This window comes from Oncorhynchus clarkii, chromosome 4, assembly GCF_045791955.1.
Source record: "Oncorhynchus clarkii lewisi isolate Uvic-CL-2024 chromosome 4, UVic_Ocla_1.0, whole genome shotgun sequence".
NCBI lineage: Eukaryota > Metazoa > Chordata > Actinopteri > Salmoniformes > Salmonidae > Oncorhynchus > Oncorhynchus clarkii.
This window is the reverse complement of record NC_092150.1, coordinates 71,904,539-71,921,129: the sequence shown is the minus strand read 5'-3', so window position 1 is coordinate 71,921,129 and position 16,591 is coordinate 71,904,539. Positions and strand designations below refer to the sequence as shown.

The window sequence follows — 16,591 nt, the reverse complement described above, 5'->3', positions numbered from 1 at the left end:
ATTAGATGGCATCTAGTGGCCTTTTTGGGTACTTCAGATTATCACAGGTTTCTGTAATTATCTCTGGCCCTCTGTGTGGCCTTATCACATGGAAAATATATTTAACAAATCTAATAGAGATTATTTTAAAATCAAATATAGAATGACAAAGTTGTAAAACATTATCCTTAAAATAAACCATCAACTTAGTGAATACCGTTGGTGTTTAATATGCGAGTTTCAGCATGAAATATATATATATTTTTTTACTCTTTTATTTATTTTACTATGTCATTATGTCTTTGTTATAAATGTTTTGTGGCCAAACTGGTGGCAGTTGTGAAAAAAGACAATAGTTGAAAGAGTTAATTTAAAATAATGGCATTGTTTATTAGAATTTATTTATTTTTCATTAATTAGGCAATTTTCACTTTAACCATATGGCCTATTTCCTAGAAACTCATGGAAGATATGAACACATATTTACAAAATGACTACTATTTACGAAAGTTTTTCAAATAATGTATTCAAGTATAAATTACCAAAGTTACCATAGATTGCAATAGATATCCTGTTAATTACCAAAATTACAGAAGATTCCGCTAACTTTGGTAAATTACCGGTAGCTTTGCATCCCTAGACACACTGGAGGTTTGCAAGAGTAGAAAATAGAGTTCCTACACAGTGGGGCCAAAAAATATTTAGTCAGCCACCAATTATGCAAGTTCTCCCACTTAAAAAGATGAGAGTGGCCTGTAATTTTCATCATAGGTACACTTCAACTATGACAAGACAAAATGAGGGAAAAAAATACAGAAAATCACATATTAGGATTTTTAATGAATTTATTTGCAAATTATGGTGGAAAATAAGTATTTGGTCAATAACAAAAGTTTATCTCAATACTTTGTTATATACCCTTTGTTGGCAATGACAGAGGTCAAACATTTTCTGTAAGTCTTCACGAGGTTTTCACACACTGTTGCTGGTATTTTGGCCCATTCCTCCATGCAGATCTCCTCTAGAGCAGTGATGTTTTAGGGCTGTTGCTGGGTAACACAGACTTTCAACTCCCTCCAAAGATTTTCTATGGGGTTGAGATCTGGAGACTGGCTAGGCCACTCCATGACCTTGAAATGCTTCTTACGAAGCCACTCCTTCGTTGCCCGGGCGGTGTGTTTGGGATCATTGTCATGTTGAAAGACCCAGCCACGTTTCATCTTCAATGCCCTTGCTGATGGAAGGAGGTTTTCACTCAAAATCTCACGATACATGGCCCCATTCATTCTTTCCTTTACACGGATCAGTCGTCTGGTCCATTTGTAGAAAAACAGCCCCAAAGCATGATGTTTCCACCCCCATGCTTCACAGTAGGTATGGTGTTCTTTGGATGCAACTCAGCATTCTTTGTCCTCCAAACACGACGAGTTGAGTTTTAACCAAAATGTTCTTTTTTGGTTTCATCTGACCATATGACATTCTCAAAATCTTCTTCTGGATCATCCAAATGCTCTCTAGCAAACTTCAGACGGGCCTGGACATGTACTGGCTTTAGCAGGGGGACACGTCTGGCACTGCAGGATTTGAGTCCCTGGCGGCGTAGTGTGTTACTGATGGTAGGCTTTGTTACTTTGGTCCCAGCTCTCTGCAGGTCATTCACTAGGTCCCCCCGTGTGGTTCTGGGATTTTTGCTCACCGTTCTTGTGATCATTTTGACCCAATGGGGTGAGATCTTGCGTAGAGCCCCAGACCGAGGGAGATTATCAGTGGTCTTGTATGTCTTCCATTTCCTAATAATTGCTCCCACAGTTGATTTCTTCAAACCAAGCTGCTTACCTATTGCAGATTCAGTCTTACCAGCCTGGTGCGGGTCTACAATTTTGTTTCTGGTGTCCTTTGACAGCTCTTTGCTCTTGGCCATAGTGGAGTTTGGAGTGTGACTGTTTGAGTTTGTGGACAGGTGTCATTTATACAGATAACAAGTTTAAACAGGTGCCATTAATACAGGTAACGAGTGGAGGACAGAGGAGCCTCTTAAAAAAGAAGTTACAGGTCTGTGAGAGCCAGAAATCTTGCTTGTTTGTAGGTGACCAAATACTTTTTTTCCACCATAATTTGCAAATAAATTCATTCAAAATCCTACAATGTGATTTTCTGGATTTTTTTTTCTCATTTTGTCCATCATAGATGAAGCGTACCTATGATGAAAATTACAGGCCTCTCTCATCTTTTTAAGTGGGAGAACTTGCACAATTGGTGGCTGACTAAATACGTTTTTGCCCCACTGTATGTACTGTGTGTGTGTGTGTGTGTGCGTGTGTGTGTGTGTGTGTGCGCGTGTGTGTGTGTGTGTGTGTGTGTGTGTGTGTGTGTGTGTGTGTGTGTGTGTGTGTGTGTGTGTGTGTGTGTGTGTGTGTGTGTACTGTACTGTATGTGTATAGGACCCACTTGAGCCTCCTTTCCATGGACATGGCACAGATGTTCCTCCAGCGTCGGTCCAGGCCCCTGGTGGCCTGCTGGATGGAGTCACACTCTGTCTCCGTAGAACAGGCGTCACAGTCATGTAGCAACACTTCACACAGGTTCAACACAGACGCCACGCCAGTACTGTGCTTCTCTATGTCCCGCTGAATGTCCTGGAGGTGGAGAAAGGGGAAGGCAGAGAGAGAAGAAAGATAAGGATGGGTGGAGAAAGGTCAAGGGATGAAGAGTGGGTAGAATTGGAGGGAACAGAAACAGTGGGTGAGAAAAAAACACTGTCTTGAAATACCATAAAGACCTCACTTGGGCGATGACTTTCTACCCTGTTACATCATCACCAGTTGTTCAGATGTTTACCACGTACTTTAGGAAATAAATCAAACCACATGATCTGATCATGTAGCTAGCCTTGCCTGCCTGTCTGTCTCTTTCAGAGTGAGTGTGTGTTCCTCCTACCTGCTGCTGGTTGAGTTTCCTCTGTATCTCCTGCGCGTCACAGGTGTCGTAGACGAGAGGTCTGGTCAGCTCTGTCTCGATGTGAGCGAGCCAGGAGCGCAGACTGCACATGTTCTTATCCAGCTGCTGCACCGCAACCAGCGTCTCCCTCAACTTCTTCACCCTGAGAGAGAGATTCAGTCATGTTAGATTCAGTCAGTCACCCTCCATACAAACAAACTAAATACTACCACAACTTCCTTCTACTACATTCTATTACAGAAACCTTACCTATTGTATGTAGTCATACAATCACTGAAGATATCGACCATAACCACTAAAAAACTACAACAACAACTCAACAACCAAGAAGCAACCGTAACAACACAATATCACTCAGCTCCCCCATTATCACTAGTCCTCCAGTAGGAATGAGAGGTAGAGAGGGGGGCCCCAGTACCACAACAAACCATAACCAACATGTCTGCAACCGAGAGGGCTGCAGGAGTGGAAGATGATATCCTGAGGTCAGAAGGGTTTAGGGATATGTTTACAGGACATATTTATGTGAATATTAAACTCCTAGTGTAACCCCACATAACATCTGTCTGGGATTCATTTAGGATCTAAATATGTAAAATGTTTATGGAGGTTGTGAGAAATGGAAAGAATGTCCTCTGATTTTAAATATGCCCATTATAAACTGCCAAAGGAGCAGAGTCAACTCTTCACATTCACACTACTACACCCTTCAAAGTTATGCAGCTCTCTCACATCGTCCCTCCCTGTCACACCAGAAATACTAGTATTGAATGCAGGCAGGAGCCATTCTGTACTGGATCCACTAATTAAAGTAAATAAGTTGTTACCCATATGACGTGTTTAGCAGGCCTCTGCCACTTTAGACACCCTATACCCCTGTGACTGTGACTGTACAGGAGGCTGTATCACAGACCGGTCTATAGGGGCAGACGATATGGCATTATTATTTCAGCTGTGTATAGCCCATGAGTACTCTGATCTATAAATGGACTGCCTCATCAGAATGTCATCATGCCAGGGAACTCACATCAATCAAATCAAATTTGATTTGTTGGATACACATATTTAGCATTTGTATTATGGGTGTAGCGAAATGCTTGTGTTCCTAGCTCCAACAGTGCAGTAATAGCTAACGATACACATAAATCTAAAAGTAAAAGAAAGGAATTAAGAAACACATAAATATTATGAAGAGCAATGTCAGAGCGGCATTGACTAGAATACAGTACACACAGTGCCTTCGGAAAGTATTCAGACCCATTCCCATTTTCCACATTTTGTTACGTTACAGCCTTATTTAAAATTGCTAAAATAAAAAAAAATCCTCATCAATCTACACACAATACCCCATAATGACAAAGTGAAAAACAGGTTTTTAGACATTTTTGCAACTGGATATATATTTTTAAACAGAAATACATTATTTACATAAGTATTCAGACTCTTTGCTATGAGACTCAAAATTGAGCTCAGTTGCATCCTGTTTCCATTGATAATCGTTAAGATGTTTCTACAACTTGATTGGAGTCCACCTTTGGTAAATTCAATTGATTGGCCATTATTTGGAAAGGCACACACATGTCTATATAAGGTCCCACAGTTTACAGTGCATGTCAGAGCAAAAACCAAGCCATGAGGTCGAATGAATTGTCCGTAGATCTCAGAGACAGGATTGTGTCGAGGCACAGATCTGGGGAAGGGTACCAAAAAATGTCTACAGTGTTGAAGGTCCCCAAGAACACAGTGTCCTCCATTATTCTTAAATGGAAGAAGTATGGAACCACCAAGACTCTTCCTAGAGCTGGCTGCCTGGCCAAACTGAGAAGGGCCCTGGTGAGAGAGGTGACCATGAACCCAATGGTCCCTCTGACAGAGCTCCAGAGTTCCTCTGTGGCGATGGGAGAACCTTCCAGAAGGATAACCATCTCTGCAACACTCCACCAATCAGGCCTTTATGGTAGAGTGGCCAGACTGAAGCCACTCCTCAGTAAAAGGCACATGACAGGCAAAAGGAATCTCAGACCATGAGAAACAAGATTCTCTGTTCTGATGAAACCAAGATGGAACTATTTGGATTGGATGCCAAGTGTCACGCCTGGAGGAAACCAGGCACCATCCTTATGGCATGGCGGTGGCAGCATCATGCTGAGCGGATGTTTTTCAGCAGCAGGGACTGGGAGACTAGTCAGGATTGAGGGTAAGATGAACGGAGCAAAGTACAGATGAAAACCTGCTCCGGAACACTCAGGACCTCAGGCTGGGGTGAAGGTTCACCCCAGCCTGAGGAAAAAGTCAAGGGGTCTGAATTCTTTCCGAATTAACATATATATATGAAATTAGTAAAACAGTATGTAAACATTATTAAAGTGACCAAAAGTTGTCAAAAATATAAATAGTAAAGTAAAGTACAGATACCCCAAAAAACTACTTAAGCACTACTTTGAAGTATTTTTACATAAGTACTTTACTCCACTGGTAACTGGGTGGTAGCTGGCTAGTGGCAGTGACTAAGTTCAGGGCAGGGTACTAGGTGGAAGCCGGCTAGTGATGGCTATTTAACAGTCAGATGGCATTGAGATAAAAGCTGTTTTTCAGTCTCTCGGTCCCATCTTTGATGCACCTGTATTGACCTCGCCTTCTGGATGATAGTGTGTGAACAGGCCGTGGTGACATAGTTTAGTGGCTCCCAACATTGATACATGCTCTGTATATTAACAATATTATAATCAGTGTTGGGATTAGTTACTTTGGATTAGTTGGGATTAGTTACTTTACAATATTACTTTGTGTGGAAAGTAACATGTTATCTTACTAGTTATTAGTGTTTGATTTGGACTGAAATAGGTGCCGGTATTCATTTTGGGTGTCTGTACTATTTATATTTAGGTGCAGGAGCTCCACAATACTTTTGAGCTAATATTATATAAGATGTGCAGGAGCTCAAGCAGTAGAAATTTGAGGTGCCAGTAAAATCTGTACAGATTTCCTATCTTTTCATTTAAAATCTTTCTCTGGAGCTGCCAATTCTGGATATAAACTGCATGTAAACTACATGGAACCATAGAGATGTCTAGAGTGCACACTTGCCACTAGGCGGGAAAGACTTCTATGGGCTTTTCTATCACAGAAGCGATCAATAGCAAAGATCAGAGCTGCGCCCTCTATACATTTCTATGGAAAGCAGATGTCATGACATTTGTCCAAACAGCCTTTCCCAGCTTGCCCAGAACTAAATGAGGAAGCAAGTCGAGATCGGATCATGGAAACGCGTCCGGTAGTGATATGATTCTGAAAGTATCATGTTATTTGACAAAGTAACTGTAATGATATTACCCAATTTGAAAGTAATCTGATTACGTAATGTTACCGCCCACACGGATTACAATCAATATCCCTAATATTCTAAATCACCAGCTATTTGCACAAGGTGAAAAGAATATAACATTCAAATCAAATCAAATCAAATCAAATTTATGTACTGTTTATGCTTCTCACCCTAAGCAGCTACAGTATGTTTTGAACTGAGTAAAAGTCACTAAGCTATCTCATGCTTCTCTCTTGTTGTTACCCACTGATGATGACAGAGAAAAGAAAGTTTGACATTGAAAGAGTTTTTGGTCCCCTCAATGACCTTTTAGAGAGCAGAGAAACAACAGCCTATTTATTCATCAACACAGAGAGAAATGTCTCAACATCTATAACAGTCAACAACAGCTAGCCTACTCCGCCCACACTCTGCTAGTGCACAAAGCTCTGCAATACTGTAGTTCTCCAGTATCCAGCCGACAGCAGACAACTTCTTACACTATTATCCAAAACCAGTTATTTGATTAAATAGCGCAAACGAACATGCAAGCCAGATTCCAAACAACTCCAGTGTAATTTTCCAAGACAAAACAATTCCAGCACAATTCTCCAAGAAAAGCCTGCCTGTTGATATCGCAGTCACATTCCGGCAGATCCTCTGAGTCTTCGCTTGGGCATCCTGCCATGTTATCAGTCCCCAAGTCTAGAACCATGGGGGCAGGAATGTCCAAACTCAAAGCTAACGTCAATAAACAGTAACGTTATGGAGCTAGCTATGGTTTAAACTCCCTTCTCTTTCTTCTGGGTGTCCCGAATGGGACTTTCCTTAGTCTAGCTAGTTTACCCCCTGTAGTGCCGGGAGAGGGGGGTTAACATGAGGGGGGTGGCACTAGTGTTACTTGTCAACTGCTCTCAAAGGTATTAAAAAAAGACAGCCCAAACGGCATGTGTGTGTGTGTGTGTGTGTGTGTGTGTGTGTGTGTGTGTCTGAGAGTGACAAGTGCTGCTGTTGCTAAAAGAGGACTTACAGTCAGAGCCATGTGCCGCAGAGCAGGCAGACGGATGGAATGTCACACAGCAGGCGTGCACGGAGCCAGTGTGCACAGGAGATAAAAGTTCAAGTGTTTCTGTGAGAACTCCTGGAATGGGAAAAGTTCCTTCCCTTTTCAAGCACTCTTAAGTTAAACTACTAAATACTTTCTCCAACTGCTAAAAAACTCCACAAGTTGAGACAAAATGAAAGTATGTTTAAGGTTTTCTTATACTTCTGAGAAACTACTTGTGAGAAACTGACTCTGCTTTAAGATTTTCTTGTGGAAAAAGGGACGGACAGAATAGAACAAGTCTGCAGCTGTCTCTGAGGTCACTTACTGCCCACACCCCCTCCTCTTCTCCCCTCCTCCCTCCATTCCATTCTCAGAGGGCAACAGTCGGAGGAAGATAGAGGGAGGGAAAGAGAGAGGGGAACAGTTGGCTCAGCAAGAGGAAGGGGAAAGGGAGAGGAAGATTAGAGGAAGGCATGAGAGCTCTTTTGCTCTCTGTTGTCCGGACACCAAGACCAACAGGCCTAGTCACAGCTATTCTAGTCATGTGACTCACAGGCGTCCTCTCACTCAAGACTTCTCCACTAGGAGGAAGCGAATTGCTGTGAATTTACAGAACATCATATCACTTCCCACCCAAGCTGCACAGACCTAACACATCCACATGACCTATAGATGCACACAGCATCATCATCATCATCATCATCACCACTCTTTTTGATATTTACTGAAACACTCATATTAAAACACCAATAGCATTCGCTGATTTCGGATGATATTTACAACTTTTTATTTTAAAATCATCTTATTGAATTATTTAATTACACTCAGTGGCCAGTTTATTAGATACACCCTCATCTAGTACTGGGTCGGACCCCCCTTTGCCTTTAGAAGCGGCTGAATTCTTCGGGGCATGGAAACGTTGCTCATTTGGTATCAAGGGACCTAATGTGTGCCAGGAAAACATTCCCCACACCGTTACACCACCACCAGCCTGTACCGTTGACACCATGGGGCCATGGAGTCATGCTGTTTATGCCAAATCCTGATTCTGCCATCAGCATGACGCAACAGTAATCGAGATTCATCGGACCAGACAATGTTTTTCCACTCCTCAAATGTCCAATGTTGGTCGAAGTAGAATGGCCCATTGGAGCCACTTCTTCTTGTTTTTAGTTGATAGGAGTGGAACCTGGTGTGGTCGTCTGCTGTAATAGCCCATCTGTGACAAGGACAGACGAGTTGTGCATTCTGAGAAGCCATTCTGCACACCACTGTTGTACTGCGCCATTATTTGCATATTTCTGGTCCGCCTCTTAGCTTGCACGACTTCTCATCAACGAGCTGTTTTTGCCCACAGGACTGCCACTGACTGGATGTTTTTGGTTTGTTGCACCGTTCTCTGTAAACCCTAAACACTGTCGTGCGTGAAAACCCCCGGCTGTCGGACGTTTCTGAGATATTGGAAACAGCACACCTGTCACCAACTATCATACCACGCTCAAAGTAATTTAGGTGACTCGTTTAGCTCATTCTAACGCTCAATCAAACAATACTGAATGCCTCAATTCTTCTCTGCCTGCTTTATATAGCAAGCCACTGGCACGTGACTCACTGTCTGTAGGAGTTAACCATTTTCATGAATGGGGTACCTAATAAACTGAGTGTATTGTACATGCCATAAGGCCTCATAAGGCCACACAGAGGGCTAGAGATAATTACAGACACCTGTGATAATCTGAAGTACCCTAAAAGGGCCACTAGATGCCTTGTGATAGATTACATTAAAATTCAGGTAGTTTATTGGTAAATTTTAAACGTTTCCAGTACTATACCTTTCCATTTGCAACTCTAGGCTCTGTAGAATAAAATAAACATTTTAGCATATAATACAGGAAGGCAAATATTTATGCATGTTTTTGGGAAGATGGATTTGGGGGCAAGTGTTTAAATTGTGCAGTATTTAGCAATCATAATAAGAGTCTGGTAGCCAAAGTTGTGATGTGTGTGTGTGTGTGTGTGTGTGTGTGTGCTAAGGTGCAGAGAGTCAGTGCAGGTGGTCAGTCAAGTTCAAGTGTTCAGCAGTCTGATGGTTTGTAACGTCTGCCCAGCGGTAAGGGGCTGAACAGCTCCTGGCTGGGGTGTGTGGGGTCCTTGATGATGCAGCAGACCTTCCTCAGGCACCGTTTTGAGTAGTCACCATGCTTTTGATTTTTTAACTACCTATCAAGTTATTTTCTGGTAACTATACTGTGAAGTGTCTTCTTAATATTTGAAGTCTTAAACTATGGTATGTTTTGATCAATTCTGTTTTGTCTTTTACATATCATTTTTTTATGTAACTTATTGTTTATCCAAACCACATTTTCTCTGAGTATTGACATTTTAGACACTTTTGTGGCAGTTATATATGTCCATTCACATACCTGGCAGCAGGTTATCTTGCTTTAGTTTATCATCAACCATGCTGAGTTTAACAGAGACAAAACACAGTGATCACAGTGGTCTGACCAATCTGCTTCGACAGGGGGGCATGTTCTTTTCTCAATCGATGGCTCTCTCCCACTGCTATGTCAATGGACCATAGAGTGGTTGTTCATTTTATAATGTCCTTTTCACCTGTGCTCAATCATCATATGATTTCTCACCCTCCTCATGACTTCTGAGTGGCAGAATGTGATGTGTATATCATGTCATGTTAACCATTATCAAAGCCGAAGGCAGTGGACCAGTTGAAGATATGAATAGATGGGTTCTTCAGGTTGTTTTACAGGTACACAACCATAGTGTTTCTATTGTATTGTCTAGTTAATGTGAATTGCCAACTGAATCTGTCCGACCAACAAGTGTTTGGACCCCAGCCATTGTGTTTCTATTGTATTGTCTAACGTTCAGACGAGATTGTCTGACATCATAAGAGCAAGATGGTAGTAAAGCCAACTCAGCAACTCTGTTCATTCCCTCCCCCCATAGGGATTTACAGTGCATAAAATGCACAACTTAATCTTTGACCATGATGACACTTTCCCTTTCTGACTGGTCTCCATTCTGTTTTCTGACTCTAGTCCCTATTCTGTTTTCTGACTCCCGAGTGGCGCAGCAGTCTAAGGCACTGCATCTCAGTGCTTGAGGCATCACTACAGACACCCTGGGTCGAATCCAGGCTGTATCACAACCGGACGCGATTGGGAGTCCCATAGGGTGGCGCACAATTGGCCCAGCCTCGTCCGGGTTTGGCCGGTGTAGGCTGTCATTGTAAATAAGAATTTGTTCTTAACTGACTTGACTAGTTAAATAAAGATAAAATTAAAAGGGGGTCATGTTCACTCCTCTGCTTCCTGAAATTGACAACTAACTCCTTTGTTTTGCTGACCTTTAGGGAGAAATTGTTGTCATGACACCACCATGCCAGTTAACCTCCTCCCTATAGGCGGATTCATTGTTGTTGGTTATCAGGCCTACAACCGTGGTGTCATCAGCAAACTTGATGATAGAGTTGGGTGTTGTGCAAAGCCACACAGTCGTGGGTGAACAGGGAGTACAGCAGAGGGCTGAGGACACACCCCTGGGGGGCCGCTGTGTTGAGTCAGTGTGGAGGAGGTGTTGCTGCCAATCCTCACAGTCCAGGATCCAGTTGCAGAGAGTGGTATCCAGACCCAGGGTTCTGAGCTTGGTGTTGAGTTTGGAGCTTGGTGTTGAGTTTGGCATGCTGGCCTTGATGTGGGCAATGACCAGCCTCTCAAAGCACTTTACGATGACTGGGGTGAGTGCAACGGGGCATGTCAACTTGTCTTTCTTGGGGACTGGGACAATGGTGGTCTCCTTGAAACAGGTGTGGACTACAGCCTGGGACATGTTTAATATGTCCAAAAAGACACCTGCCAGCTGGTCAGCACACACTCTGAGGATGCGGCCAGGGATGCCTTCTGGGCCGGCGGCATTGAGAGTATTCACTCTTGATCCTCACGTCAGCCTCGGAGAGTATAAGCACCTAGTCATCCGGATCAGCGAGTCTCTTTGGTGTTATCTGCCTCGAAGCGAGCATAGAATGTGTTAAACTCATCTGGGAGGGAGGCTTTGGTGGGCACCACACAGCTGGATTTGCCTTTGTACTCCGTGATAGTCCGTAGTCCTTGCCACATGTGTTGCGAGTCTGAGTTGTTGAACAGTAATTCAAGTTTGAGTCTGTATTGTCTTTTTGCATTCCAAATGGATTTGCAGAGGTACCTTATACACGTAACGCGCCACCGAGTCATCAGCGTTCGTTCTGCTGACAATGAATGCTGCAGTACGGGCACTCAGCATTGTACGGATATCTCCGTTCATCCAGGGTTTTTGGTTGGGGTATGTCCGGATTGTTATTGTGGGAGGCACAATGATGGACAGGGCACAGTGAAGGCACAGTGAAGAAGACACAGTGATGCCAAAACGTTGGTGGTTTACCCAATAAATTACTGGGTGTTTATATATAGAGTGTGCAACTCTCTTTATTTTTTATTGCGTGCAGTTAATCGCTGTTAGCCAGAACCTCGACACAAAATAACTTGTGTGTGTGTGTATGTGGTTTAACATCATCAACACATTTGGGAGTGGGACAACAGTAGACTAAAGAAAAAGTACTAAAATATATATTTTTTGTAAAGTGATCCTTTAACTTTAATCTCCCCACTCACCCACATTGCACCCAGATCCCCTTCATGCTCACCTAGCAGCGATGAGGTCCAGCAGGTGTTGCCAGCGCTCGCTGACCTTGCTGAGTTTGTGTTGTATCTCTGCAGCCTTGCTCTCATGGCTGGCCCTGGCCAAGCGCTCCCCCATCACCTGCAGCTGCTGCTTATTCTCCTGGGCCACACCAATCTCTTCCTGGTAGTCCTGGGAGAGGGGGATTGCAAAAAGAGGTTGTGAGAAGGTATGAGATCGAGATTGAGAGAGTGTGTGTGTGTGTGTGTGCGTGCGAGTGTGTGTATTGTTGTGTGTCTTGATCATAAAGATGTATGAATAAGTGTGTATTTATATGTTGTGTTTATGTATTTGTGAGTGTGTGTGTAATCACCTTGCGCAGCTTCTCGATCATCTCCTGGATGCTGATGTCTCCATTCTGAGACACCTTGCTCTCCATCTGGGTGAGCCACTCACACAGGTCCTTGTTCTTCTCATTAAACACTGCCCACTCATTCAGTTTCTCACTCACCTGCTGCCTGCGCAGGGACAGCTATGGAGGGGAGGAGGGGGGTGGGGGTCAGAGGAGGAGGGCGCAAAAGAAAAACAGACAATATCTGGAGTCAATAAAAACCAGCAACCACAAAGCGGGCCAAGCTCCCAGCCCTGTGCTGTTATCTATGCATATCCTCTCTGCCGGAACCAAACTAACCCCGACCTTACATTATCTCTAAGGCACAATGACACTGTGTGTGAGTGACGTCCGGAACATAAGCAATAGATATGCTTACTGAACACACAGCATATGGACTTCATCACAGTTAAGACACCACTGCTGTGTCTCTGTTCACTGTGCTAAAGAGCCATGCACAGTCAAGCCAAGCTAACAAGTGTAACAGATATATAGCCCACTGTTTATTTCAGCATAATACGTAATGATCTGGGCACAGACTGATTAAATAATACTCGCAAAACACCAGTCTCAATGTCAACAGCGAAGCGGCGACTCTGGGATGCTGGCTTTCTAGGCAGAGTTCCGCTGTCCAGTGTCTGTATTCTTTTGCCCATCTTAATAATTTAATTTTATTGGCCAGTCTGAGATGTCTGAGGCTTTTTTTTTGCAACTCCGGCATCCCGGAGTCGCCTCTTCACGGTTGATATTGTGACTGGTGTTTTGCTGGTACTATTTAATGAAGCTGCCAGTTGAGGACTTGTGAGGCGTATGTTTCTCAAACTAGATGCTAATGTACTTGTCCTCTTGCTCAGTTGTGCACCGGGTCCTCCCACTCCTCTTTCTATTCTGGTTAGGGCCTGTTTGTGCTGTTCTGTGAAGGGAGTAGTACACAGCGTTGTACGAAATCTTCAGTTTCTTGACAATTTCTCGCATGGAATAGCCTTAATTTCTCAGAAAATGAATAGACTGACGAGTTTCAGAAGAATGGTCTTTGTTTCTGGCCATTTTGAGCATGTAATCAAAACGACAAATGCTGATGCTCCAGATACTCAACTAGTCTAAAGAAGGCCAGTTGTATTGCTTCTTTAATCAGACCAACAGTTTTCAGCTGTGCTAACATAATTGCAAAAGGGTTTTCTAATGATCAATTAGCCTTTTAAAATGATAAACTTGGATTAGCTAACACAACGTGGCATTGGAACACAGGAGTGATGGTTGCTGATAATGGGCCTCTGTACACATATGTAGATATTCCATAAAAAAAATCAGCAGTTTCCAGCTTCAATAGTCATTTACAACATTAACAAACCACTGTATTTCTGATCAATTTGATGTTATTTTAATGGGCAGAAAATGTGCTTCTCTTTCAAAAACAAGGACATTTCTAAGTGTTCCCAAACTTTTGAACGGTAGTGTATATCCTCCCACTGTGTGTATGTGCGTGCCAGGTGTGTCTACCTGGTGACAGATCTCCTCCCACTGGCGCTGCAGCAGCTGGAGGCGGTCCTGCAGGACTGTGAGGTCATCAGCACTGACCACACCCTCCAGAGAATCCCTCAGCAGGAACAGAGAGGTGAGGTCATCAGTCCAGCCATCCACATTGCTCTCTAACTCCTACACCACACAGAGAGATGATGGGTTAGAGAGAAAGGATACACACACATAAAGGTAATCTATCACACTCCCGATACAGCTCTTCAACTACTTAACATTAATTGAAAGAGAGGTACACATGTCACGTCCTGACCATAGAAAGCTTCTATTTTCTATGGTACAGTAGGTCAGGGCGTGACTGGGGGGTTGTTCTAGTTTTTATTTTCTATGTGGGGTTCTAGGTTTATTTTCTATGTTGGTGATTTGTATGATTCCCAATTAGAGGCAGCTGGTTATCGTTGTCTCTAATTGGGGATCATACTTAAGTAAAAAAAAATCCACCTGTGGGTTATGGGATATTGTTTATGTTTAGTTGCCTGTTAGTACTGCATTGTTAGTCACATTTTGTTTATTCTTTATTTGTTTTGTCTTTGCTAAAGTTTCACTTTATTCTTTAATAAATATGTGGAACTCTACGTACGCTGCGCCTTGGTCCGTTTATACAAACGATCGTGACAACACACAAACACAATAAATTAAACTAATATAAATGAATGCAGAGTAGGGTTGGGCGATATGGCCAAAATATCATACATATCATGGTATTTTTCAAATCTTGACGGTATTTGATGGTATTTCATGTTTTTGATTGATAAAAGTTCTACATTTGCTTTATGAGTACTGCGTGTCCCTAGGGTGGCAACACATTTATTCTAAATGATTTCAATGGGTCTTTCTCCATTCTGATTGTTTTATAATGTTCAATTCAACCTAAAGTAATTTCCTGCATTTCCATCCATTTCTGCATTCCCTGCACTCATTTCATATCATTTCCCAACTGCCACGATATGGACAAAAATACTAGGCCTTATTTTTAACCAAATGTTGCAATTGCGATTTAGATCAAAACACTTGGGTAAACTTTTGGAATCATGTAAATATAATGTTTATTAGTGATGTTCCGTGTTTCCTATGGGACCCTATAATCTTTGGCGACATTAAATATTTGCCTATTCCTCTTTGATTTAGAAGATACTGTTGCACAAACAACATGCTGATTTAGGCCTCCACCAGCACTGGTATCAGGCTGTATTAGCCAGCTACGTTTGCTCTGACTCAGTACTTTTATTAGCTAGTTAGCTAGCGATTAGCATTAGTGGCTAACACGATTTAGCTTAACTTGCTAAGAAAATACAAACTAGCTGTTTGCTGATGTAAGAAACACAAACTAATATTGTAATTATAGAATGATTGTGAATTGAAATTGAGAACAACATCGTTGTCATCAACATGTGCTGCATTGACCATGCAGACTGAACGAAAGTGTCTCGTGGTCAAGCAACAACAAATGCACTCCTTGAGTGAAGGGCTGGGACTAGGTCTGTGTGGAAGCGGCGTGGAGAGAGAGAGCAGAGAGGGACGACTCAGGTAGCGGAGTAAACTAAACAAATGGACGTTACACACTGCGAATCACATTTAACAAACCAAACATTCAAATACCGATATAGGAGGTAAAGTAAAAACCCAAACTGAGCCGTGCATCAATACCGGTATATAGTAAAATATGGTAACCGCCTAGCCCTAATGCAGAGCTAAGCAAATCTTTTTGGGTTTGAGAAGATTGTAACAAAATATTATGAGCCAACCTGAGCGTCACACAAGGCTAAAACAAGCTATCTAATCTGTTGTTTGAGCACCACTGCATCACCAGATGGTGCTGCGGGTGATGAGTCATAAAAGCCACAGAAAACACTAGGAGGACGCTTCTTAAAACACTTCAGCTGAAAACATGACAAAGGCTAAATGAACCATAAAAAATGATGTATGTATGAAGCACAGCATCTTAAGGGCTAGCATTTCCTCTTAGATGGAAACATAACCAACAACATTATCTTACAGTGTTAAATCTTAGGTGTAAAACAGGGAAATCTAACATTGTATCAAACCTTAATTGCTAAGACTGAACACAAAAAATAGGCAAGGACAGAATAAAAAATAAAATCTGTCTGAACCAAAACCAAAACAATACACAACACAAATATTAGCAACTAGGCTCAGGTCTTCCTTGCCAGTGTGTCAGCTATTTACTAACAGTTTGTGTTGCAGGTGGATTACGTTAACTTATTACATAATATGAAATTGCCTAACACACACACACAGAAAGCTGATGCCCTGGCAGAGGCTAGCCATGCTACTGGCCCTTCCCCCTAAGGAGTAGAGGTCATGTATGAAACATCACTGTGTGAGTACAGTGCACACAGCAAACAGAGCATCACTGTGTGAGTACAGTGCACACAGCAAACAGAGCATCACTGTGTGAGTACAGTGCACACAGCAAACAGAGCATCACTGTGTGAGTACAGTGCACACAGCAAACAGAGCATCACTGTGTGAGTACAGTGCACACAGCAAACAGAGCATCACTGTGTGAGTACAGTGCACACAGCAAACAGAGCATCACTGTGTGAGTACAGTGCACACAGCAAACAGAGCATCACTGTGTGAGTACAGTGCACACAGCAAACAGAGCATCACTGTGTGAGTACAGTGCACACAGCAAACAGAGCATCACTGTGTGACAGCAAACAGAGCATACAGT

General features: G+C 42.6%; 1 protein-coding gene across 1 annotated transcript in view; it reads right to left on the bottom strand.

Annotated features, from left to right (window-relative positions):
• LOC139407237 (spectrin repeat containing, nuclear envelope 1a) overlaps positions 1-16,591 on the bottom strand; it is a 168,531-nt gene that overhangs the window by 15,652 nt on the left and 136,288 nt on the right. The window contains exons 129-133 of the mRNA XM_071150836.1: positions 13,858-14,013; positions 12,340-12,498; positions 11,992-12,158; positions 2,917-3,079; positions 2,428-2,615 (exon numbers count right to left, since the gene is read on the bottom strand). Of these exons, the coding sequence (XP_071006937.1) occupies positions 2,428-2,615; positions 2,917-3,079; positions 11,992-12,158; positions 12,340-12,498; positions 13,858-14,013 (833 nt within the window). The remainder of the gene's footprint in view (positions 1-2,427; positions 2,616-2,916; positions 3,080-11,991; positions 12,159-12,339; positions 12,499-13,857; positions 14,014-16,591) is intronic.